The sequence below is a fragment of the Callithrix jacchus genome, chromosome 22 (assembly GCF_049354715.1).
Source record: "Callithrix jacchus isolate 240 chromosome 22, calJac240_pri, whole genome shotgun sequence".
Lineage (NCBI taxonomy): Eukaryota > Metazoa > Chordata > Mammalia > Primates > Cebidae > Callithrix > Callithrix jacchus.
The window spans coordinates 42,658,207-42,683,739 of record NC_133523.1 but is presented as its reverse complement, the minus strand read 5'-3'; the positions used below and the strand labels follow the sequence as shown (position 1 = coordinate 42,683,739).

General features: G+C 51.5%; 1 protein-coding gene across 1 annotated transcript; it reads left to right on the top strand.

Annotated features, from left to right (window-relative positions):
- The first annotated feature begins 352 nt into the window (after positions 1–352).
- On the top strand, positions 353–25,237 carry HSD17B14 (hydroxysteroid 17-beta dehydrogenase 14). The gene is made up of 9 exons (XM_035284056.3): positions 353–494; positions 980–1,018; positions 1,394–1,476; positions 3,123–3,189; positions 3,948–4,042; positions 20,669–20,773; positions 22,502–22,569; positions 22,676–22,772; positions 22,886–25,237. The coding sequence occupies exons 1-9, from the start codon at positions 407–409 to the stop codon at positions 23,057–23,059; spliced, it is 816 nt and encodes a 271-aa protein (XP_035139947.2). The 5' UTR covers positions 353–406; the 3' UTR covers positions 23,060–25,237.
- The last annotated feature ends 296 nt before the right edge of the window (positions 25,238–25,533 follow it).

Genomic DNA, 25,533 nt, shown 5'->3' with positions numbered 1-25,533 from the left:
TGAGAGGAAGGGATGGAGAAGCTGATCCCTCAGTCTGAGGGAGGAGGGGCTGGGGGCCTGGACCCCCTGAATCTGAGGGAGGAGGGACTGGGGTCTTAGGGAGGAGGGGAGTGTCTGAGGGAGGAGGGACTGGAGCTCCTGGATTCCTGAGTCTGAGGGAGGAGGGGAGTGTCTGAGGAAGGAGGGCCTGGAGCTCCTGGATTCCTGAGTCTGGGGGAGGAGGCGAGTGTCTGAGGGAGGAGGGACTGGGGACAAACCCAGGTTTCCAGCCTTCCTGGCAACACCCCCCGGGGCCGGACTTCCAGGATCCAGCCCCTGTTGATGGTTTGATGCAACGCTGTCACGGGGCTTTGGAGGTAGACAGAGGCGCAGAGTAGAGAGACGGACAGAGACCGACGGACACGGGATGGCCACGGGAACGCGCTACGCCGGGAAGGTGGTGGTTGTGACCGGGGGCGCGCGCGGCATCGGAGCCGGGATCGTCCGCGCGTTCGGTGAGCGGGGTCTGGCCGCTGGGAGCTGGGGAAGGATGGGGGCTGGGCAATGGCGGCGGAAAATGGAGACCCCAGTAATACAGCTGGGATTCTGACCTTACAAAAGCCCATTTGCAGGCTAAAGTAAGCGCGTGCCGCGGTAGGCTGGGGCTGAGTCTGGCGAGGTCTCGGAGGGCAGTGGCCCCCTTTCTCTGGGTCTGTTAGTGAAGCTGCAATACCAGTGGCTTGGGGAATGGCTCTGGCAGTCGTGGGGCTGGCTCTGGAACCCACGAACGGGGGCTCAGGAGCCTCAGCAGAAACCTGGCCAGGCAGGGAGAGCATGTGTCAAGGGCTCTGCCCTCTGCCCTCTGTCCTGAGGGTGATCATGAGACTGGGGTCACGAGGAGAGGGGAGAGGGAGAGCGACCCCACTCCAGGTGGCCACCAGAGGGCGGCAGAGGCTTGACCCAAGGCTCGGAGGGTCACCTGTTCCCTTCCTATTCTCAGTGGACAGCGGGGCCCAAGTGGTTGTTTGCGACAAGGATGGTGAGTGATGGTCCCTCAGCCCTCACCCCGGCCCTCTTCCCTCAGACCCAGGGGTCCAGGCCCCAGCTGCTCCCTCAGATTCAGGGGGTCCAGGCCTCCAGCCCCTCCTCCCTCAGACCCAGGAGTCCTGGCCCCAGCCCCTCATCCCTCAGATTCAGGGGTCCAGGCCCCAGCCCCTCCTCCCTCAGACCCAGGGGTCCAGACCTCTAGCCCCTCTTCCCTCAGATTCAGGGGTCCAGGCCCCCAGCCCCTCCTCCCTCAGACCCAGGGGTCCAGACCCCTAGCCCCTCCTCCCTCAGATTCAGGGGTCCAGGCCCCCAGCCCCTTCTGCCTCAGACCCAGGGGTCCAGGCTCCCAGCTCTTCTCTCACTGCAGAGTCTGGGGGCCGGGCGCTGGAGCGGGAGCTCCCTGGAGCTGTCTTTATCCTTTGTGACGTGACTCGGGAAGACGACGTGAGGGTGAGCACAGTTCCTGCTCCTGCTCCACGCCTCCACTAATTGCCAGTTCTTTGTTCTCCAGGCATCCGCATATGCCGTTCCCTCTCCTTTTCCTTCCTCTCCTGGCTCCACTGGACCCATCAGAGGTTTCCACCTAGTGTCACTCCACACATAGGTCTTCCGTGATTGGCAAGCAGGTCATGTGTTCCTCATCTCCCACCTCTCCAAGGCTCTTAGCACATCTGACATGTGAATGGAAATGAATAAAAAGTCCCTCAAAGTGGGTCAACTGTAACGGATTTTTCTTTCTCTTTTGTTTTTTTGGAGATGTCACCCAGGCTGGAGTGCAATGGTGTGATATCAATTCACTGCAACTTCCACCTCCCGGGTTCAAGAGATTCTCCTGCCTCAGCCTCCCAAGTAGCTGGGATTGCAGGCGCTTGCCACCATGCCCAGCTTATTTTTATATATTTAGTAGAGACAAGGTTTCACCATATTGGCCAGGCTAGTCTCAAACTCCTGACCTCAGGTAATCTGCTCACCTCTGCCTCCCAAAGGGCCCCCAGCCCCTCCTCCCTCAGACCCAGGATTCCAGGCTCCCAACTCCTCCTGGGTTGGAATTCCAGGTGTGAACCACCGCACCTGGCCTGTAACCGATTTTTCTCCCTTGTTTCTGTTTCTGGGTTCCGATTTCCTCCTTTTCATTTTCTTTCTTTTTTTTTTTTTTTGAGAGGGAGTTTTGCTCTTTGTTGCCCAGGCTGGAGTGTAGGGGTGCCATCTCGGTTCACTGCAACTTGCACCTCCTGGGTTCAAGCCATTCTCCTGTCTCACCCTCCCAAGAAGCTGGGATTACAGGCGCCAGCCACCACAGCTAGCTAATTTTTGTATTTTTAGTAGCAACAGTGTTTCACCATGTTGGCCAGGTTAGTCTCGAACTCCTGACCTCAGGTGATCCACCCACATCAGCCTCCCAAAGTGCTGGGATTACAGGTGTGGGCCACTGTGCCCGGCCCCTATTTCTTCCTTTCAATCAGTATCTCTCTGTTTCCTGCCCCACTTGGGTAACTGTCTCCTACTCTCTATCTGAACCCTTGTCAACCCCCACCCCCTGACCTTGGAATGATGACTGCACTGTGGCTCTGACCAGCTCCCTGTCTCCTTCCTGTCTGCTACTCGCCTGCCATGTCTGCTGATCTCGGCACTCCCTCTTCCTCTAGCTCTTGTCCCCTGAGCTGGGAGTCCAGCTTTCCCCTCCTGCCTTGCATTTGGCAGCCCTGTCTGCCTTATGGCTGGACACCTCATCTACTGCTCATTCAAAGGACATTTCCTGGGTAAGGTGTGGCGCCTGTAATTCCAGCACTTTGGGAGGTTGAGGTGGGCAGATCACCTGAGGTCAGGAGTTCGAGACCAGCCTGGCCAACATGGTGACACCCCCTCTCTACTAAAAAATATAAAAAATTAGCCAGCTGTGGTGATGCCCACCTGTAGTCGCAGCTACTCAGGAGGCTGATGCAGGAGAATCACTTGAACCTGGGAGGCAGAGGTTGCAGTGAACCAAGATCGTGCCACTGCACTCCAGCCTGAGCAATGAGGAAAAAAAAAAAACAAAACCAAAAAACAGAAAACAAGAAAATGAAAAAATCAAAGAAAATTTCCTTCCTCCTCAGACTCTGGTTTCTGAGACCATCCGCCGATTTGGCCGCCTGGACTGTGTTGTCAACAACGCTGGCCACCGTGAGTTGTGAGACCCCAGGGCCATTCCCCACCTCCTGGCCCCCAACTCTGTTTCTTGTACCTCAGTTTCCCCTCTCCTGCCCCTGATTCCTGCCTCATCCCTCTTTCCTTCTTTCCCTCTTTGTTTTTTTTTTTTGAGACAGAGTCTTGCTCTGTCACCAGGCTGGAGTGCAGTGGCATAATCTCAGTCACTGCAACCTCTGCCTCCTGGGTTCAAGCAATTCTTCCACCTCAGCCTCCCGAGTAGCTGGGACCACAGGTACGTGCCACCATGCCCGGCTATTTTTTGTATTTTTAGTAGAGACAGGGTTTCACCATCTTGGCCAGGCTGGTCTTGATCTCTTGACTTCGTGATCCATCTGCCTTGGCTTCCCAAAGTGCAGGGATTACAGGTGTGAGCCACCGCACCCTGCCTGTTTTTTTTTTGTTTTTTTTTTTGAGACCGAGTTTTACTCTTGTTGCCCAGGCTGGAGTGCAATGGTGCAATCTTGGCTCACCGCAACCTCCGCCTCTCGTGTTCAAGTGATTCCCCTACTTCAGCCTCTGGAGTGCTGGGATTACAGGCGTGTGCCACCACGCCTGGCTAATATTGTATTTTTAGTAGAGATGGAGTTTCTCCATGTTGGTTAGGCTGGTCTCGAACTCTTGACCTCAGGTGATCTGCCTGTCTCAGCCTCCCAAAGTGCTGGGATTACAGGTGTGATTCACCACGCCTGGCCCCCCTCACTTTTCCTCTCTCTCTCTCACCCCCACTTTAGACCCACCCTTCCAACAGCGGCCCGAGGAGACCTCCACCGAGGAATTCCGCCAGCTGCTGGAGCTGAACGTGCTGGGGATGTACACCTTGACCAAGGTGAGGGCTGGCGACCCTGCGCCAGGCTCCAGCAGCCTCCTGATGGTGGACTGTGGGATGTGTTTTGTCTAAGAGCAAGAATGTTTATTCTTTGTGTTTGCTTGTTTCTTGGAGACAGGGTCTCACTCCGTGGCCCAGGCTGGAGGGCAGTGGCTCGATCTCGGCTCACTGCAACCTCCGCCTCCCGGGTTCAAGTAATTCTCATGCCTCAACCTCCTGAGTAGCTGAGGTTACAGGTGCGGGCCACAAAACCTAGCTAAATTTTGTAATTTTTGGTAGCAATGCTCCTGACCTCAAGTGATCTGCTTGCCTCGGCCTTCCAAAGTGCTGGGATTACAGGCTTGAGCCACCACGGCTGGCTGTCTATTTTCTGTTCTTTAGTTTAATTTTTTTATCCAAAAGGAAAATAAATGACTGCAAGTCTCTATATCCAGCAAAAGCTAGATGTGAACATGGCTCACTGCAGCCTTGACTTCCTGGGATCAAACGATCCTCCCACCTCAGCCTTCTGAGGAGCTAGGACTACAAGAGTTACCACCATGCCCGACTAAGTTTTCTTTTTTTCTTTTTTTTAAGACAGAGTCTTGCTCTGTCACCCAGGCTGGAGTGCAGTGGCTCAATCTCGGCTCACTGCAACCTCTGCCTCCTGGGTTCAAGTGATTCTCCTGCCTCAGCCTCCTGAGTAGCTGGATTATAGAACCTTTCAAACTGGTGTGGTGATGGTGGGAGGGGCAGGCACAGTAGCTAACACCTGTAATCTCAGTGCTTTCAGAGGTCGTTGAGGGAGGATCGCTTGAGGTCACAAATTCAAGACCAGCTGGGGCAACATAGTGAAACCCTGTCTCTAAAAAGTTTAAAAAAATTAGTCGGGCATGGCCCGGTGTGGTGGCCCACGCCTGTAATCCCAGCACTTTGGGAGGCCAAGGTGGGCGAATCATGAGATCGGGAGTTCGAGACTAGCCTGGCCAACACGGTGAAACCCCGTCTCTACTAAAAACACAAGAAATTAGCTGGGCATGGTGGTGCACGCCTGTAATCTCAGCTACTCGGCAGGCTGAGGCAGGAGAATCACTTGAACCCAGGAGGTGGAGGTGGCAGTGAGCCGAGATCACACCACTACACTCCAGCCTGGATGACAGAGTGAGACTCTGTCTTAAAAAAAAAAAAAATGAGTTGGTCGTGGTGGTCCTCTTGTAGTTGAAGCTACTCAGGAGACTGAGGTGGGAGGATCGTCTGAGCCCAGGAAGTCAAGGGTGCAGTGAGCCATGTTCACACCACTGCACTCCAGCCTGGACAACATCGCAAGACTCAGTCTCAAAAATAAGTAAATAAATAGTAAATATGCCAGACGCAGTAGCTCATGGCTGTAACCCCAGCACTGTGGGAGGCTGAGACAAGAGGATCCCTTAAGCCCAGGAATCTGAGACCAGCCTGGGCCACATAGTGAGACCCTTGTCTCTATAAAAAATGCAGAAATTAGGCCGGGCGCGGTGGCTCACACCTGTAATCCCAGCACTTTGGGAGGCCGAGGCGGGTGGATCACGAGGTCAAGAGATCGGGACCATCCTGGTCAACATGGTGAAACCCCGTCTCAACTAAAAATACAAAAAATTAGCGGGGCACGGTGGCGCGTGCCTGTAATCCCAGCTTCTCAGGAGACTGAGGCGGGAGAATTGCCTGAACCCAGGAGGCAGAGGTTGCGGTGAGCGTAGATCACGCCATTGCACTCCAGCCTGGGTAACAAGAACGAAACTCCGTCTCAGGAAAAAAAAAAAAAATACAGAAATTAGCTGAGCATGACAGTGTGTGTCTGTGGTCTCAGGTACTCGGGAGGCCGAGGTGAGAGGTTCGCTTCAACACGGGAGGCAGAGGTTGCAGTGAGCCGTGATTGAGCCACTGCACTCCAGCCTGGTTGACAGAGTGAGACCTTGTCTTAAAAAGTGGGGGAGAGCTGGGAAGCGGAATGAGAAAGAAAATAAACCTTTTTATTTTGTTTTATTTATTATTATTATTTTTTAGAGACGGGGGTTTCACTGTTTTAGCCAGAATGGTCTCGAACTCCTGACCTGATGATCCACCCACCTCAGCCTTCCAAAGTGCTGGGATTACAGGCATGAAAAATAAACCTTTTTAATTGAGAAAGAAGAGTCCTTTACATTATCAAGATCAGGCCCAGAAGGGATTTTAACAACTTTTTATTTTTTATTTTTTAATGGAGGTGGGGTTTCACTATGCTATCTGGGCTGGTCTCAAACTCCTGGGATCAAATGATCCTCCCGCCCCAGGCCTCCCAAAGTGCTGGGATTACAGGTGCCAGCCACTGCACCTGGCTCAGAGGGACTTTAGGAAAATTTACTTTAAAAATTTATTTGAATGACTTTTTAGAGACAGGGACTCAGGCTGGAGTGCCATCATAGCTCACAGCAGCCTCCAACCCCTGGCTCAGGTGCTTCTCTTGCATCAGCCTCCTGAGTAGCTGGGACCACAGGGGCACTGTGGTCTGTGCCTGACTGATTTTTAACTTTTTTTAGAGTCAGGGTCTTGCTGTGTTGCTGTGTTGCTCAGGCTGGTCTCGAACTCCTGGCCTCAAGCTGGGATTATAGGCATGAGCTACTGTACCCGTTCAGTAATTACCTTTTGAGGCTACATGCTATGCAGGCTCTAGATTATCTGGTACCAAGGAGATTTCCTGATGAACAACTTTTGTAATCACTGCCTCTCCTGATTCGTCCATTTTTCTTAAAAACTTGAGGCTTTTCCGTTATTATTATAGAGTTGGGGTCTTGCTGTGTTGGTCAGGCTGGTCTGGAACTCCTGGCCTCAAGCCATCCTTCCACCTCGGCTTCCCAAAGTGCTAGGATTACAGGCATGAACCACTGTGCCTGGCCTGAGCATTTTTTTTACTTTCTGGCGCACTCCCCAAGACAACCCGGAAGTGTGTCCCAGGAAGCAGGTCCTCAGCCTGCCGCCCTGGACACACTCCTGTATTAATAATCCTATATTAAAAAGGAAGACGGTCCTCAGCCTGCCGCCCTGGACACACTCCTGTATTAATAATCCTATATTAAAAAGGAAGACGGTCCTCAGCCTGCAGCCCAGGGACACATTATTAACCCGTATGTTAATAATCTCGTGTGTGTGTGTGTGTGTGTGTGTGTGCGTATATATATATATATATATATATATATATATATATATATAAAATTTTTTAAAGCTACTGCAAATCAATTTTGTTTCTTTTTAAAAAATTTTTTTAAATATATATTTTTTGAGATGGAGTCTTGCTGTTATTGCCCAGGCTATAGTGCAATGGCGCAATCTCCGCTCACCGAAACCTCTGCCACCACACCCAGCCTAACCTCCTAGATTAAAAAGGAAGAAGATCCTCAGCCTGCAGCCTGGGACACATTCCTGTATTAAATAAATTCTTGGCCAGACTCAGTGTCTCATGCCTGTAATCCCAGCACCTTGGGAGGCCGAGGCAGGTGGATCACGAGGTCAAGAGATTGAGACCATCCTGGTCAACGAGGTGAAACCCCGTTTCTACTAAAAATACAAAAACTAGCTGGGCATGGTGGTGCGTGCCTGTAGTCTCAGCTACTCGGGAGGCTGAGGCAGGAGAATTGCTTGAACCCAGAAGGCGGAGGTTGCGGTGAGCCGAGATCATGCCATTGCACTCCAACCTGGGTAACAACAGCAAAACTCCGTCTCAAAAAAAAAAAGGCAGAGAAGAACACATATCACCTCCTGGCAAAGGCTTTCCCTATGTCCTTGTTTATACAACAGCTGAATGCAAACATTCATTCCCTACGATAACATCTTGTTTATTCTCCCCATAGCACTTTTTAATTAATTAACTCAACAAATATTTATATGGCACCAGCAACGTGCTGTGCCCTGGGCATACAGCTATGAACACACGACAGACAAAAATCCCTGTCCACGGGGAGTTGATGTTCACATGTGGGAGACAGTGAGGAAGTAAATGTAGAATCTAGGGGCAGGTGTGGTGGCTCACACTGGAATCCCAGCACCTCGTGGGGATAAGGTGGGAGGATCGCTTGAGCTGAAGAGGTCGAGGTCTGCAGTGAGCCATGCTCATACCACTGGCCTCCAGCCTTGGCAACAAAGTGAGACCCTGTCTCAAAAAATATGTAAGTATAAATATAGATATATAAATGTCAGGGAGTGACACATGCTATGCAAAGATGTGGAGGAAATACGGGGATATGGCCAGGCGAGGTGGCCCATGCCTGTAATCCCAACACTTTGAGAAGCTGAGGCAGGTGGATCATTTTTGCTCAGGAGTTTGAGACTGGCCTGGGCAACATGGCAAAACCCCTCTCTACGAAAATTACCAAAATTAACCGGGCCTGCTGGTGCCTGCCTATAGTTCCAGCTATTCAGGAGGCTGAGCCCCGGGAGGTTGAGGCTGCAGTGAGCCTTGACTGTGTTACTACACTACAGCCTGGACAAACCTGTCTCAAAAAAAAAAAGAAAGAAAGAAAGAAAGGAAAAAGAGGCCAGGCGCGGTGGCTCATGCATGTAATCCCAGCACTTTGGGAGGCTGAGGTGGGAGGATCACCTGATGTCAGGGGTTTGAGACCAGCCTGGGCAACATGGCAAAACCGTCTCTACTAAAAATAGAAAAATTAGCCAGGTGTCATGGTGGGCACCTGTAATCCCAGCTTCTTATGAGGATGAGGCAGGAGAATTGCTTGAACCCGGGAGGCGGAGGTTGCAGTGAGCCAAGATCCAGCCACTGAACTCTAGTCTGGGCAACAGACTGAGACTCCATTAAAAAAAAAAAGAGTGGGGTTTTAGATTTATTTGTTCTCCCCACCCCCAGCAACTGACCAGACAGAGCTGTCATTCGCTGTGGCAGGAAAGCCTGGGGAGGGCGCTGTTGAGTGTGAGATGCCGGGTGGACGTCCTGGTGGGGATGGGTGCTGGGCTGTGAGATCGTGGGTCTGGGATGAAGGTGAAGATCTGGAGACATCAGCTTGGAGCTGACCAGTTTGAGGCTGGAGGAGCTCAGGGGAGCAAGACTAGGCAAAAAGGAGAGAGGCCTGGGGACCGGGCCCAGCATCCAGGAAGCTTCAGGTGCTGACTCTGAGGTTGGATCTGAGATCCAGGTGAAATGTCCTCGCCACTGGGCAATGGCCTGCTGAACCCGTGAACACTGGCTCCACTTCCAAACTTGTGCTGACCTACTAGGATTAAGCCAACACTGAAAACACCTGCACGCATAGAACACACCTACACCTCAGCCCACGAAGAGCTGACATATGTATATGTCTTTTCTTTTTCTTCTGTTAAAATTTTTTTTTGAGATGGAGTTTCGCTCTTCTTACCCAGGCTGGAGTGCAATGGCATGATCTTGGCTCACTGCAACTTCCGCCTCCAAGTGATTCTTCTGCCTCAGCCTCCAGAATAGCTGGGATTACAGGTGCCCGACACCATGCCCAGCTAATATTTGTATTTTTAATAGAGACGGGGTTTTGCCACACCACGTTAGCCAGGCCAGTCTTGAACTTCTGACCTCAGGAGATCCACCTGCCTTGGCCTCCCAAAGTGCTGGGATTACAGGCATGAGCCACTGTGTCTGTTCTTTTTTTTTTTTTTTTTTTTTTTTGATACAGTCTTGCTCCATCACCTGGGCTGGAGTGCAGTGGCGCGATCTCGGCTCAACCATCTGGGCTCAAACAATTCTCCTTCCTCAGCCTCCCGAGGACCTGAAACTACAGGTGCCCACCACCATACTCGGCTGAGTTTCGTATTTTTTTGTAGGGGTGGGGGTCTCACTATGTTGTTCAAACAGGTCTCAAACTCTTTTTTTTTTTTTTTGAGACAAAGTCTTTTGTTTTGAGATGGAGTTTTGCTCCAGGAAGCTTCAGGTGGAGTGCAGTGGTGCCATCTCTGTTCACTGCAGCCTCTGCATCCCGGGTTCAAGCAATTCTGCTGCCTCAGCCTCCCAAGTAGCTGGGATTACAGGTGCCCGCCACCACATTTGATTAATTTTTGTATTTTTAATAGAAACAGGATTTCATTATGTTGGCCGGGATGATCTCGAACTCCTGACCTTATGATTCACCCACCTCAGGCTCCCAAAGTTCTGGGATTACAGGCGTGAGCCCCCGTGCCCAGCCTCTAACTACTGAGCTATTGCGGCCTGCCTGCCTTGGCCACCCAAATCCTTGGCTAGGATTACAGGTTGGAGCTACCATGCCCAGCCTATATTTCTTCATTCATTGTCAACATTTCACAAGACAGAGATTTCACATAAACCACCAAATTTCTCATTTCTCTTAGAAAGTTGACCAAGTTGGTAAACAGGACCCGTGGGGCAGGGAGGCAGAAAAAATAAGTGGCTTATTTGCCTAAATTCTCTGCCACTTCCTACCTGCAACGTCAGGCAAGTAATTCAACATTGCTGCTCCTCCGTTTTCTCACCTCTGCAATGGGGCCGATCATGACAGAGTTGTTCTGAGGATTGAATGAGAGTAGACGAAATACCCACGAAGTCCTTATGATATTTATTATGCTGTAATCTCAGCACTTTGGGAGGATGAGGTGGGAAAGTCCCTTGTGCTCAGGAGCTCGAGACCAGCCTGGGCAACATAGCCAGACCCCACTTCAACCAACAGTAAACAAAATTAGCCAGACATGGTGGCACACAACTGTAGTCTCAGCCACTCCAGAGGCTGAGGAGGGAGGATCACTTGAGCCCAGGAGGTTGAGGCTGTAGGGAGCTATGATTTTGCCGCTGCACTCCGGCCTGGGCAACGGTGTAAGACATTGCCTCAAACAAAACAAAGCAAAATCAACTTGCTCTACCCATTGCCTCCTGCCGCCCCCACCGCCCAGATCATACAATTTTTTTTTTTTTTTTTTGAGAGGGTGTCTCGCTCTTTTGCCTGGGCTTCAGGGCAGTGGCGCCATCTCAGCTCACTGCCACCTCCACCCCACAGGTTCAAGCAATTCTCCTGCCTCAGCCTCCTGAGTAGCTGTGGCCACAGGCATGTGCCACCACGCCTGGCTAATTTTTGTATTTTTAGTAGAGACAGGGTTTCACCCTGTTGGCCAGGCTGGTCTCCAACTCCTCACCTCAGGTGATCCACCAGCCTCGGCCTCCCAGAGTGCTGGGATTATAGGCGTGAGCCACTGCGCCCAGCCCAGATCATACAATTTTATCGGTAGGAACTTCATACGCACCATACCAGCAATGTATTAGACTGCTTTTTATTTTTATTTAGACATAATTTAAGACTTACAGGCCGGGCGTGGTGGCTCACGCCTGTAATCCCAGCACTTTGGGAGGCCGAGGCGGGTGGATCACGAGGTCAAGAGATCGAGACCATGCTGGTCAACATGGTGAAACCCCTTCTCTACTAAAAATACAAAAAATTAGCTGGGCGTGGTGGCGCGTGCCTGTAGTCCCACGTACTCGGGAGGCTGAGGGAGGAGAATTGTCTGAACCCAGGAGGCACAGGTTGCGGTGAGCCGAGATCGCGCCATTGCACTCCAGCCTGGGTAACAAGAGCGAAACTCCATCTCAAAAAAAAAAAAAAAAAAAGACTTACAAAATATTCCTAGAATAGTACAGAGAAGTCCTGTATACCGAGGCTCCCACTGTTCTGTCCTCTCCCTTCCCCTCCCCTCCCTTCACCTCCCTTTCCCTCCCTCCCCTCCTCCTCCTCCTCTTGTCCTCCTTCTCCTTTTCCTTCTCCTCCTCCTCCTCTTCTTCCTCTTCCTCCTCCTCCTCCTTCCTGCTCCTTCTCCTTTTCCTTCTCCTCCTCCTCTTCTTCCTCTTCCTCTTCCTTCTCCTCTTCCTCCTCCTCCTCCTCCTTCTTCCTGCTCCTTCTCCTTTGCCTTCTCTTCCTCCTCCTTCTCCTGTCTATTCTTCTTTTGAGGCGGGATCTCGCTCTGTCCCCCAGGCTGGAGTGCAGCGCTAGCACCACAGCTCACTGAGGTCTTGAACTCTTGGGCTCAAGGGATCCTCCCACCTCAACCTCTCAGCCTTCTGAGTAGCTGGGACTACAGGCACATGCCACAGCACCCGACTAATTTTTTTTTTTAGTTTTAGTAGAGAGGAGGTCTTGCTATGTTGCCCAGGCTTGTCTTGAAGTCCTGAGTTCAAACTATCTTCCTGTCTCGCCTCCTAAAATGTTAGGATTGCAGGCACGAGCCTCCACACCTGGCCTTTCCTTCTTTCTTTCTTTTTTCTTGACTTTTCCTTGTGGTTCAATGTTTAATATTTTTATTTTTATTTATTTTTATATTTTTGAGATGGAGTCTCGCTCTGTCGCCCAGGCTGGAGTGCACCCATGCCCAGCCAATCTTATATTATTTGTAGAGACAGGGCCTCACCATTTTGCCCAGGCTCAGGCCCTTTTTACTTAACAAAAATGCCATTATATTACCTAATAAAATCAACAGAAATTTCTTTTTTTTTCTTTTTTCTTTTTTTAGAGATGGGGTTTCACCATGTTGGCCAGGCTGGTCTCAAACTGCTGACCTCAGGCGATCTGCCCACGCTGGCCTCCCAAAGTGCTTGGATTACTGGCATGAGCCACCAAACGTGGCCTAAACAGAAACTTCTTAAAACCGTCTCATACTTAACTCCATTCGAATACACCCAGAAGTTCCCACATGTTTTATTATAGCTGATTTGTTCATACCAGGATCCCAACAACATCTGCATATTGCATTTGGTTTTCCTGAGAGGGCAAAGACTTTTGGTCTGCTTGTTCATGCACTTGTTGCAAAGAAATCTTGTGAACACTTGTGTCGCTGCCATTATCACCATTATTTCCATCACCATTGTTACCTTTGTTACCAGCGTCGCCATCGTTCTATCATCCTCACCATCACCACCAACACCATCAACACCAATCATCACCATTAACACCATCACCACCACCATCATTACCATTCCCAACCTTACCATCGTTATCACCCTCATCATTACCATCATTCTCACCATCATCCTCACCATCACCATTTTCACCATCACCATCGCCATCAATACCATCATTACCATTACCAACATCACCATCATCATCACCCTCATCATTACCATCATTCTCACCATTACCATTTTCAGCATCACCATCAACACCATCATCATCACCATCACCATCATCACCATCTTCACTATCACCATCACCACCATCATCACTGTCATTACCACAGTCATCACCATCACCATCATCACATTTACCACAATCACCACCATCAGCACCACCATCACCACCATTGTTACCATCACCATCACCATCATCATTACATCATTACCACAATCACCATCAACACCATCAGCATCACCATCGCCACCATCACCATCATCATTACCACAATCACCATCAACACCATCAGCATCACCATCGCCACCATCACCATCATCATTACCACAATCACCATCAACACCATCAGCACCACAATCATCATCAACACCATCAGCATCACCATCGCCACCATCACCATCATCATTACCACAATCACCATCAACACCATCAGCACCACAATCATCATCAACACCATCAGCATCACCATCACCACCATCACCATCATCATTACCACAATCACCATCAACACCATCAGCATCACCATCACCACCATCACCATCATCATTACTACAATCACCATCAACACCATCAGCACCACAATCATCATCAACACCATCAGCATCACCATCACCACCATCACCATCCTCACAATTAGCATCTCATCACCACCATTATCACCATCATACCACCACCACCATCATCATCATCACCATTATCATCATCATTATCCTCACTTCACCATCATCACCATCAAAATCCCTTAGAAGTTCTTTTTTTATGCCGGGCGCGGTGGCTCACGCCTGTAATCCCAGCACTTTGGGAGGCTGAGGCAGGTGGATCACAAGGTCAGGAGTTCAAGACCAGCCTGACCAACATGGAGAAACCCTGTCTCTACTAAAAATACAAAAAATTAGCCAGGTATGGTGGCACATGCCTGTAATGCCTGCTACTTGGGAGGCTGAGGCAGGAGAATCGCTTGAACCCAGGAGGCAGAGGTTGCAGTGAGCTGAGATTGTGCCATTGCACTCCAGCCTGGGCAACAATAGTGAAACTCCGTCTTAAAAAATAATAATAATAAAAAGAAATTCTTTTTTTTTCCTTTTCTCTCAGCCACGTGACTCTGGGAGCTCTTTAAATTTTGATTCTGGGACTCCTACCCAGATCCTTTGAATTAGAATCGCCAGGTATTTGACCTTCCTGGTAGATTCTGATACAAGCCAAAATTTGTGACTCCTTAGGCTAGAGAAAACAAGGGCAGGATTAAGGATATTTATGCCGGACGCGGTGGCTCACGCCTGTAATTCCAGCACTTTGGGAGGCCGAGATGGGTGGATCACGAGGTCAAGAGATCGAGACCATCCTGGTCAACATGGTGAAACCCCGTCTCTACTAAAAATACAAAAAATTAGCTGGGCATGGTGGCACGTGCCTGTAATCCCAGCTACTCAGGAGGCTGAGGCAGGAGAATTGCCTGAACCCAGGAGGCAGAGGTTGCGGTGAGCCGAGATTACGCCATTGCACTCCAGCCTGGGTAACAAGAGCGAAACTCCATCTCAAAAAAAAAAAGGATATTTATTTATTCATTTTTATTTTTTGAGATGAAGTTTTGCTCTTGTTGCCGAGGCTGGAGTGCACTAGTGTGATTTCTGCTCACCGCAACCTCCACCTCCCAGGTTCAAGCTATTCTCCTGCCTCAGTCTCCCTAGTAGCTGGGATTACAGGCATGCACCACCACGCCTGGCTAATTGTATATTTTTAGTAGAGATGGGGTTTCTCCATGTTGGTCAGGCTGGTCTTGAGCTCCTGAACTCAGGTGATCCACCGCCTCATCTTTCCAACGTGTTGGGATTATAGGCATGAGCCACCGTGCCTGGCTACTTTTCGTATTTTTGTAGAGATGGGTTTCCCACCATGTTGTCAAGGCTGGTCTCAAACTCCTGGGCTCAAGCAATCTTCCCACCTCAGCCTCCCGGGGGGCTGGGATTACAGATGTGAGCCACTGCACCTGGCCCAGGCAGTGTTATATGTGCTGGAGATATGGCAGGAAGCCAGGTCCATATGGGCTCTGTCCTTATGGGACACAGCCCTGGGAGTTCACAGCCCTGGGCAGCCAGGTGTGACTTAGCCGACAGAGGCATGAGTTCAGAAGAGTGTTTTGCTTTAGGAGGGGGATGGGTTTGGTTCTGGGACACTGTGACCTGGAGGCTGGCCCGTTCAGGGAGTGCAGCCAGGCTTCCTGTAAGTAATGAAAGCTGAGGAGCATTGACCAGTGGAGCGGGTAGAGGAAGAGATGGCAGGGCAAGGGCCTGGCGGCGAGACAGGTTTGGTGCTGCTGCCAGCTGGGCCCAGTGAGAGAATAAGATGGTGCAGGAAGAGACTGGGGCAGGGACCAGGTCAGTCAAGGGCCTTGAAGGCCATGATGAGGCATCTGGTCTTTTTCTTTTTCTTTTTTTTTTTTGGAGACAGAGACTCGCTCTGTCACCCAGGCTGGAGTGTAGTGGTGCGATCTCGGCTCACCGCAACCTCTGCCTCCTGGGTTCAAGCAATTCTCCTGCCTCAGCCTCCCAAGTAGCTGGGATTACAGGTGCCTGCCACCATGCCCAGTTAAAGTTAAGTTTTTATATTTTTAGTAGAGACGTGGTTTCACCATGTTGGCCAGGCTGGTCTCGAACTCCCGACCTCGTGATCCGCCCACCTCGGCCTCCCAAAGTGCTGGGATTACAGGCGTGAGCCACTGCACCCAGCCTCTGGTCTTTATCTCAAGAGCAAGAGGGAGCTACAGAAGGTATTTGAGCACAGGAGCGATGTGATCCTCTTAATATTATTAGCTGATCCTAAGCTCTGGCTCCTGTAGGTGTGAGGGACAAGCCTGAGAGCCAAGCATGTGAGTGGGACAACCAGTATTAGGAGTTGATTGCATTTGGGCTGCACGAGATGGCTCGCACCTGTAATCCCAGCTACTTGGGAGGCTGAGGCAGGATAATCACTTGAACCTGGGAGGCGGAGGTTGCAGTGAGTCGAGATCGCACTATTGCACTGCAATCTGGGTGACAGAGCGAAACTGTCTCAACAGCGACAGCTGGGGGCTCAGTATGTTGCCCAGGTTGGCCTTGAACTTCTGGACTGAAGCAATCCTCCCAGCTCTGTCTCCCAAAGTGCTGATATTACAGGCACCCGCCACTGTGCCTGGCCCCCAGTGGGTCCTTGACGTAGAGCAGGTACCTAGCGACCTTGAGGGGTGTGGGGGAAAGACACTCAGGGAGTGTGGGACAAATATTTATTGAGCTCCAGCTGTGTGCCTGGTGCTGGGGTGAGGGTGGCAAGAACCGTATCTCAGTCCTGAAGTCTCACGTTTGCAGGGTCAGGTGGGGGAGGAGATTAAAGCGCAGGCAGGTACACAGACAGGGAGAAACGCAACAGGGTGGGGTGGGGTGAGCACTGGGAGGGAGGGAGGGTGGGCTGTAAGGCAGGTGGGAGTAAGAGGAGGCGAGGGCGAGGGGGTTCCCTGAGGAGGAGGCCAGGGGCTGGCCAATGCCCACATCGTTCATGCTCATAAGAGCATGGTTTTTCTTTTCTTTTTTTGAGATGAAATCTCGCTCTGTTGCCCAGGCTGGAGTACAGTGGCACGATCGCGGCTCACTGCAACCTCAGCCTGTCTGGTTCAAGTGATTCTCCTGCCTCAGTCTCCAAAGTAGCTGCGATTACAGGCATGTACCATCATGCCCGGCTAATTTTTGTATTTTTAGTAGAGATAGGGTTTCACTATGTTGACCAGGCTTGTCTTGAACTCCTGACCTTAAGTGATCTGTCCATCTCAACCTCCCAAAGTGCTGGGATTACAGGCATGAGCCACTGCACCTGGCCTAAAGTTCTTAATACTTAGAGTTGTGAGAATTTTTTTTTTTTTTGAGATGGAATTTTGTCCTTTTTGCCCAGACTGGAGTGCAATGGTGTAATCTCGGCTCACTGCAACCTCCGCCTCCTGGGTTCAAGCGATTCTCCTACTTCAGCCTCCCAAGCAGCTGGGACTACAGGCACCCAACACCACGCCCGGCTAATTTTTTCAACTTTTAGTAAGGATGGAGTTTTGCCATGTTGGCGAGGCTGGTCTTGAACTCCTGATGATCCCAGGTGATCCACCTGCCTCGGCCTCCCAAAGTGCTGTGATGACAGACGCGAGCCACTGCGCTGGGCCAACACTTGGGGTTGTTGGAAATTCTTGTTCGTTTATGTGTTTGGGCCTCAGCCTGTCCAGCAGCAAATACTGACTCTGTCTGGTGTCAGGTGATGCTCTGTGGGCATCAGTCATCCCTCCATGCAGTCTCCTGGCTTGTAAAATGGGACTCTCAGCTGTACCTCCTAATCCTCCTCTTCCTCCTTCTTTTTTTTTTTCTGATACACACATTTACTCTTGTCACCCAGGCTGGAGTGCAATGATTTGATATCAGCTCATTGCAAACTCCACCTCCCAGGTTCAAGTGATTCTCTTGCCTCAGCCTCCCAAGCAGCTGGGATTACAGGCATGCACCACCATGCCCAGCTAATTTTGTATTTTTAGTAGAGATGGGGTTTCACCATGTTGGTCAGGCTGGTCTCTAACTCCAGACTTCAGGTGATCCTCCGGCCTCAGCCTCCCAAAGTACAGGGATTACAGGCATGAGCCACTGCTCCCTACCAGCTGTACCTCCTTCTTGTAGGTTCAGGAGAATATTAGAGGGATGAAATGAGCTAATTGCTGAGGACAGGGCTGGACACATACCAGGCCTTCAGTTCATTCATTCATTCATTCATTCATTCACTTATTAATTTACTCAAAGGATATTTATGCAGCATGTGCTATGTGCCAGGAGCCGTAGTGCTGGGAAAGAAACAAAATAAGAAATCTCGACCAGCCCTCATAGGTTTCTGCATCCTGGTGGGAGAGACAGAATGTGAACAAATAAATAAAATGTATATGATCTGTCAGAAGGGAGTGTGTACCACAGAGAAAAGACATCCGGAAGAGGGAAGGGGGCCCAGGAGTAGGGGGACTGCAGTTTTATTTTATTATTTTATTTTTTGGGACCAGGCATAGTGGCTCACGCCTGTAATCCCAGCACTTTGGGAGGCCAAGGCTGGTGGATCACGAGGTCAGGAGTTCAAGACCAGCCTGGCCAACATTGTAAAACCTTGTCTCTACTAAAATTACAAAAATTAGCTGGGTGTGGTGGCACATGCCTGTAATCCCAGCTACTGCAGAGGCTGAGGCAGAGAATTGCTTGAACCCAGGAGGTGGAGGTTGTGGTGAGCTGAGATAGAGTCACTATACTCCAGCCTGGGTGAGAGCATGAGACTCCTTTTAAAAAACAAAAAACAAAACAACAACAACAAAATTATTCTGGTGTGGGGGCACACACCTGTAGTCCCAGCTACTTGGGAGGATGAGGCAGGAGAATCGCTTGAACCTGGGAAGTGGAGGCGGCAGTGAGCTGAGATCGCGCCACTGCACTCCAGCCTGGTGACAGAACAAGACTGTATAAAAAGGAAAAGAAAAAAGAAGAAAAAGAAAGACAGGGTCTTGCTAAGTTGCTTAGGCTGGTCTCAAACACCTGGGCTCAAGCAATCCTCCCTCCTCAGCTTCCCAAAGTGCAAGGATTACAGATGTGAGCCACTGAGCCCGGCCTGCAGTTTTAAACAGTATGGCCAGGGAAGGCCTCGCTGAGGAGGTGACCTTGGATCAGGGTTTGAAGGAGCTGAGGGAGGGTGTTTACCGAGGACAGTCCCTGTTTAGCATTGACACCGTGGACTGAGAGTACCAGGTCCCCAGAAACCCTTCAGAGTCCTGGGCAAACTGGGATGGCCAGAGACCCTAGGAGTGGGTCACGTGGCTCTGTCAGGAAAAGGTGCTCCAGGCAGAGGGAACAGCAAATGCAAAGGCCCTGAGGTTGGAACACGCAGGGTGGGTCTGAAGATACAGCACAGAAAAGGGCGGAGGCCATTGTGGTGGGGAGTGGAGAAGGCTTGAAAGAGTCAGTGGTTGAACAAAATGTCGGAACAACAATTAAAAAAAAAAACGCCGGGCACGGTGGCCTGTGCCTGTAGTCCCAGCTACTCGGGAGGCTGAGGTGGGAGGATCGCTTGAGCCCTAGAGTTCTGGGCTGTAGTGCGCTATGCCGATCAGGTGTCCGAACTAAGTTCGGCATCAGTATGGTGACCTCCCGGGAGCAGAGGACCAGGTTGCCTAAGGAGGGGTGACCCTGCCGAGGTCGGAAATGGAGCAGGTCAAAACTCCCGTGCTGATAGTAGTGGGTGCGTGCCTGTGAATAGCCACTGCATTCCAGCCTGGGCAACATAGCAAGACCCCGTCTCTTAAAAAAAAATAGATAAATAAATAAGAAAGAGTTGGTGGTGGGAACTGCACAGGGAGCTGATTTAGATTCCCGCTCTGAGAAGCTGCTGGGGTGCCGCCTTGTATCAGCTGGTCTTAAGTGGCAGGGACAGGCCTTGCTAGGCCAGCTCAGCTGCCCAAGGCAAGCGAGATGAAAAATAGAGTTTGAGTTTATCCAAGGTCATGTGTAGTCAATGAACACACACATAACAGAGAGAGAGAGAGAGAGAGAGAGTGTGTGTGTGTGTGTGTGTGTGTGTGTGTGTTTATTTAGGGACCTCCCAGGTGGCCAGGGAATTGAGTTGCAGGAGAGAAGGTGGCAGGAAATAGTGCATTTCTTTCTTTTTTTTTTTTTTTTAGATGGAGTCTCACTCTGTTGCCCAGGCTGGAGTGCAGTGACGCCTTCTCAGCTCACTACAGCCTCTGCCTCCTGGTTTCAAGCGATTCTCCTGCTCAGTAGCTGAGAATCCAGGCATGCACCACCGTGCCTGGCTTAATTTTGTATTTTTAGTAGAGATGGGATTTCATCCTGTTGGCCTGGCTGGTCTCAAACTCCTGACCTCAGGTGATCCACCCGCCTCCCAAACTGCGGGATTACAGACGTGAGACGCTGTGCCTGGTCCAGAGTGCCTTTCATTAGGGCCTCATAGAAACCATCTTCCCCCCAATAGATAAAAGAACCTCCTGGCTGGGCGTGATGGCTCATGCCTGTAATCCCAACACTTCAGGGGGCCAGGCAGGGAGGATTGCTTGAGCCCAGGAGTTTGAGGCTGCAGTGAGCTACCAGCATTGCCGCTGTACTCCAGACTGGGCCACAGAGACTTCACTGGAAAAGATCTTCCTCCCATTTTTGAAAAATGTGCAGCCTTCTGGATCTCTCATCGATTTTCCTGACTTGATAAAGACAGGAATTGAGTAACATACAAAGACCCAGGGAGAGGGGAACAGAGAGAGACAGAATCAGACACCCAGGAGAAGAGAGAAATCCCTTCCCGACAAGGAGAGACTCCTTGAGTGCTGAGACCCAGCGACCGCAGGGCAAATCAGAGAGGGGTTTATGTTAGATGCTGTCTCTAGCAGTCACTGAGATAAACTAGGAACATGCCGGAGAGAAGGCCGTCATCCCAGACTTCAGGATGCCTGGGGCTGTTTCAGGGCTCCTGCGGTTTACTTGGCCTCTTGTCTCCCTAGCTTGCCCTCCCCCACCTGCGGAAGAGCCAGGGGAACATCATCAACATCTCCAGCCTGGTGGGGGCGATCGGCCAGGCCCAGGCCGTTCCCTACGTGGCCAGTAAGGTACAACAGCCCCTACCCCTTCTTTCCCTCCCTACTCCTTCCCGTGGGACTTGGCTTTGAGTCCAGACACCTACGGAGCCGGACCTAGCAAGATCCCTAGAGAGAGTCTCACACTCAACTCCCAGATTCAGCACCCAGCTGTAACTGCCTATAGCAGATTTTTGTCTTTTCATTTTCTTTCTTTGTTTCTTTCTTTGTTTCCTTCCTTCCTTCCTTCCTTCCTTCCTTCCTTCCTTCCTTCCTTCCTTCCTTCCTTCCTTCCTTCCTTCCTTCCTTCCTTCCTTTTCTCTCTCTCTCTCTCTCTTTTGAGATGGAGTTTTGCTCTTGTGGTCCAGGTTGGAGTGCAATGGAGCGATCTCAGCTCACTGCAGCCTCTGCCCACTGGCTTCAAGAGATTCTCCTGCCTCAGTCTCTCCAGTGGCTGGGATTACAGGCATGCGCCACCACGTCCAGCTAATTGTGTATTTTTCATAGGGATGAAGTTTCACCGTTCAAGATCTGAGGTCTTGAACTCCTGACCTCAGATGATCTGCCCACTGAGGCCTCCCAAAGTGCTGGAATTACAGGCGTTAAACCACCACGCCCAACCCTTCTTTTCTTTTCATTTCTCTCTCTCTCTCTCTCTTTTTTTTTTTTTGAGACGGAGTCTTGCTCTGTTGCCCAGGCAGTGGTGTGCAGTGATATGATCTCGGCTCACCGAAACCTCTGCCTCTCAGGTTCAAGCGATTCTCCGGCCTCAGCCTCCCGAGGAGCTGGGATTACAGGTGCCTGCCACCATACCCAGCTAATGTTGTATGTTTACTAGAGTGGGGTTTTTCCATGTTGGTCAGATTGGTCTTGAACTCCTGACCTCAACTGATTCACTCGCCTTGGCCTCGAAAAGTGCTGGGATTACAGGCGTGAACCACCATGCCCAGCCCTTTTCTTTCTTTCTTTCTTTTTTTTTTTTTGAGACAGGGTCTCACTCTTGCCCAGGCTGTAGTGGCATGATCTCAGCTCACTGCAACCTCTGCCTCATGGGTTCAAGTGATTCTCCTGCCTCAGCCTTCCCAGTAGCTGGGATTACAGGCATGTACCACCATGTCTGGCTAATTTTTGTATTTTTAGTAGAGACAGGGTTTCACTATATTGGCCAGGCTGGTCTTGAACTCCTGACCGCAAGTGATCCATCCACCTCAGCCTCCCAAAGGGCTGGGATTACAGATGTGAGCCACCGCACTCGACCTTCCTATGACAGATTTCTTTCTTTCTTTTTTTTTTTTTTTGAGATGGAGTTTCGCTCGTTACCCAGGCTGGAGTGCAATGGCGCGATCTCGGCTCACCACAACCTCCGCCTCCTGGGTTCAGGCAATTCTCCTGCCTCAGCCTCCTGAGTAGCTGGGATTACAGGCACGCGCCACCATGCCCAGCTAATCTTTTGTATTTTTAGTAGAGATGGGGTTTCACCATGTTGACCAGGATGGTCTTCATTTCTTGACCTCGTCATCCACTTGCCTCGGCCTCCCAAAGTGCTGGGATTACAGGCATGAGCCACCGCACCTGGCAACCCTATGACAGATTTCTATGCCAAGTTTCTCCCAAGAAACTGAGTCTGGTGCCTCTGAAGGCAGCCTTCAAGGAAAGCATGACTTCCCCATTCTGATGCCCCCACTGGCTGGCAGGAGACAATGGATGGCAGGGGCCGCATCTCCCAGGAACTCAACTTCTTCTCCGCTCTGTTTTCTGCAGGGGGCAGTAACAGCCATGACCAAAGCCTTGGCCTTGGATGAAAGTCCTTATGGTGTCCGAGTCAACTGGTGAGCTGCTCTGAGCGGGCGAGAGCCTCCGGGGGAACTGGGGTGACTGGCAGTGATCCCAAGTGATTGGAGACAGATTTCTTTGATCCTCTCTCCCTTCCCCCAGTATCTCCCCAGGAAACATCTGGACTCCACTGTGGGAGGAGCTGGCAGCCTCAACGCCAGACCCTAGGGCCACAATCCTAGAGGGCACGCTGGCCCAGGTAGGAGTGGGGTTCAGATCCAGGTGGTAGAAGGTGGCTTGGGGGTGGGGGCATGGCGATCAAGTGGGGCTCCTCTTGACCCTTGACCTCTTTCCTCCCTCTTTTCTCTCCAGCCACTGGGCCGCATGGGCCAGCCCGCTGAGGTGGGGGCGGCAGCAGTGTTCCTGGCCTCTGAAGCCAACTTCTGCACTGGCATTGAGCTGTTCGTGACGGGGGGTGCAGAGCTGGGGTTCGGGCGCAAGGCCAGGCGGGGCACCCCCGTGGACGCCCCTGATATCCCTTCCTGATTTCCCACATTTCTCCTTGGGGCCGCCTTCCTAGGGACTCTCCCACCCCAAACCCAACCTGTATCAGATGCAGCTCCCAAGCGTTAGACTAGAAGCCTGCTTAGGAAGGTGCCAGGTCACCCTGAAAGTTCCCATAAAAGCGATTTGCAGCCAGAAGGAGGAGGACATCGTTTATATTTATTTCCCACCCTCTGGACGAGTCCTTCTGCCCACTTGGCCCTGCACCCCAGGCCCACACGTGGCCTCGACTCTGAAGGACTGCAGCTCCCCGCGCCCCCGAACCCAGGTCTTGCAGCAGGCAGGTGCCTGATGTTGCTCGCCCTGTCGCTGTCGCCAGGAGCTCCTGGGAAAGGTAGAGCGATTTGGCCTCACCAGCGCACTAATTAAAAGCCCGCAGGGGAGAGTAAATTAAGCGCTAATTAGGAGATAATGGAGGAGGAGACGCAAAAGGCTCTCCTCCTTATTCCTGGCCCTCGGGGGAAAGGAGTTTTGCGCTCCGTGCCTGTGGAATAGGAAGGTGGCTGGCACGAAACATCCAGAGGGAAGAGAAAGTGGGGCGTTCAGACATCTGGATCAGAGGGAGAAGGGGCTGAAACTCCTGGGTTTGGGGTCTGCGGGCACTAGGGGGCGCAGACTGCCCGACTGGATGCCGGAGGGGCGCAGGCCAGAGCGCGCTGGCGTCCCCCAGGTGAGGGGTGGAGCTGCAGGGCTGCTGCGGATTGGCTGCGGCGGGGGGGCGTGTGCAGCAACCGCTGATTGGCCGCGGCGGGGACGGGAGCTGTCCTTGGGCACCGCCCCTGCAGCCCGGGCCTGGCGGGTGGTGCTGGAGGACCGGGGCAGATCGCAGAAAAACAGGGCGACGCCCTGCGGGGGAAGGGTCCCGCGGTTTGGCTGCTCCGGCCTGTGGCTGTTAGGGTTGGCGGGACAGTGGCCCGGGGACAGGGCCTGGGGACATTGTGGGGGTGGAATTTGGAGACAGAGTGTCCCAGGGTACGATTGCCGAGAACAATGGCCGAGGGACCCAATTTTTTTTTTTTAATTTGAGATAGAGTCTCGCTCTGTCACCCTGGCTGGAGCGCAGTGGTGTGATCTCGGCTCTCCGCCACTTCCGTCTCCTGGGTTCAAGCGATTCTCCTGCCTCAGTCTCCCGAGTAGCTGGGATTACGGGCGCCCGCCAGCACGCCCGGGTAGTTTCTGTGTTTTTAGTAGAGATGGCGTTTCACCATGTTGGCCAGGCTGGTCTTGAACTCCTGACCTCAAGTGATCCACCAGCCTCGACTTCCCAAAGTGCTGGGATTACAGGCGTGAGCTACTGCGCCCTTGACCCACAGGGCACTAAGGGGCAACAGGGACCCCCGGCACCCCGAGAGGCGCTGCCGAGGCCCCAACTACCGACTGCATGTGGACGGTGCCCTCCATGGTCGCTGAGATTCCCCTTCGAGGATTGCACCCGCCCGTCCTAAGCCTCCCCACAAGGCGAGGGGAGTTATCCTAAAACAATGCTATTAAAGGGTCAGAATACTTAAAAAATAAAAAATTTAAAAAGGGGGTACCTGATTTTAGTGCCACAGTAACCCGCAGATATTGGGGGCACAGAGACAGAGGGACAGTAGCGCACGTTTGAATTGCAAGAGGTCCGAGGCATCCTGAAGGGCTGTGATTGGCGAACTCTGCCTCTGCGGTCCTGATGCTGGGGAGATACTCGTGGAGGGATAACCAGAAAACCCTGCGCTGGGGATTGTTCTTTGAGGCTCATTGATGAGTGCAGGATTGGTAAATTTTAGGCTTCTCAGATGATAAGGGACTGGAAGGAGCCCTGGTGAATTGTGTGTGTTTTTACCTCTTAAAGAATTTCAGGCGGGGCGCGGTGGCTCAGGCCTGTAATCCCAGCACTTTGGGAGACCGAGGCGGGCAGATCACCTGAGGTAGGCAGTTCGAGACCAGCCTGACCAACATGGTGAAATCCGTCTCTACTAAAAATACAAAATTAGCCAGGCATGGTGGCGCATGCCTGTAATTACAGCTACTCGGGAGGCTGAGGCAGGAGAATGGCTTGAACCCAGAAGGCGGAGATTGTGGTGAGCCGAGATCGTGCCATTGCACTCCAGCCGGGCAACAAAAGCAAAACTCCGTCTCAAATAAGTAAATAAAATAAATAAATAAATCTTTCAAAGAGTACACCTATATCTTTTGTCGATACGAAAAAATTATATCGGAACAGGGCAGTATCCAGGCTGTAAAGTGAGGCTCCCCTTTATCCCTACCTGCGGCCTTCTTCAGAGGCCCTTCTCCAAAGCACCGTTCCGGTTCCTGTGCATTCACACGGTGTCCGCGCCCACTCATATTTGAGGTGTGCTTTTCCCTTTCACAAAAGTATCGTGATGCACAGAACGTCCCGCTCCTTGTCTTTCCCTTCCTTTACCTCTAGCTGCTTATGCTTGCGATGCTCCACGACAGGAAAATGCATTTTTGAA

Bases quoted from the DNA above. Each gene is read 5' to 3' on its own strand.
- HSD17B14 (XM_035284056.3), top strand. From the start codon at position 407: ATGGCCACGGGAACGCGCTACGCCGGGAAGGTGGTGGTTGTGACCGGG. The intron at 4,043-20,668 runs GTGAGGGCTGGC...TTGTCTCCCTAG, and splicing joins GGATGTACACCTTGACCAAG to CTTGCCCTCCCCCACCTGCG. The intron at 22,773-22,885 runs GTAGGAGTGGGG...TTTTCTCTCCAG, and splicing joins TAGAGGGCACGCTGGCCCAG to CCACTGGGCCGCATGGGCCA.